This window comes from Merops nubicus, unplaced genomic scaffold, assembly GCF_000691845.1.
Source record: "Merops nubicus isolate BGI_N331 unplaced genomic scaffold, ASM69184v1 scaffold24825, whole genome shotgun sequence".
NCBI classification, from domain to species: Eukaryota; Metazoa; Chordata; class Aves; order Coraciiformes; family Meropidae; genus Merops; species Merops nubicus.
Genome location: NW_008610623.1, coordinates 359 through 630, shown reverse-complemented (window position 1 = coordinate 630; position 272 = coordinate 359). Strand labels below are relative to the sequence as shown.

At 61.4% G+C, this 272-nt stretch overlaps 1 protein-coding gene across 1 annotated transcript in view; it reads left to right on the top strand.

Moving 5' to 3' along the window:
- Positions 1-272, top strand: part of LOC103773600 (rho-related GTP-binding protein RhoC-like) — a gene marked incomplete at its 3' end in the record, with an annotated part of 966 nt that overhangs the window by 344 nt on the left and 350 nt on the right. Inside the window, exon 2 of the mRNA XM_008940977.1 lies at positions 137-257. Coding sequence (XP_008939225.1) covers positions 137-257 — 121 coding nt within the window. The remainder of the gene's footprint in view (positions 1-136; positions 258-272) is intronic.

Here is a 272-nt window from a genome sequence, read left to right as displayed (position 1 = left end):
GGGAGCCTTGCAGCTCCCACGTTTTGGGGTCACCCTGAACCCAGCTCAGTTTGAGAAATCCTCCTCAGCTGTAGCTATGGTCTAAAGCTGCCGCGCCATCTGCGAGCTGCTGAGCCACGTCCCTCTCCCTTCCCAGGTGGAGCTGGCCCTGTGGGACACGGCAGGACAGGAGGACTACGACAGGCTGCGGCCCCTCTCCTACCCGGACACGGACGTTATCCTCATGTGCTTTTCTATTGACAGCCCGGATAGCCTCGGTAGGGAGCGGGGAC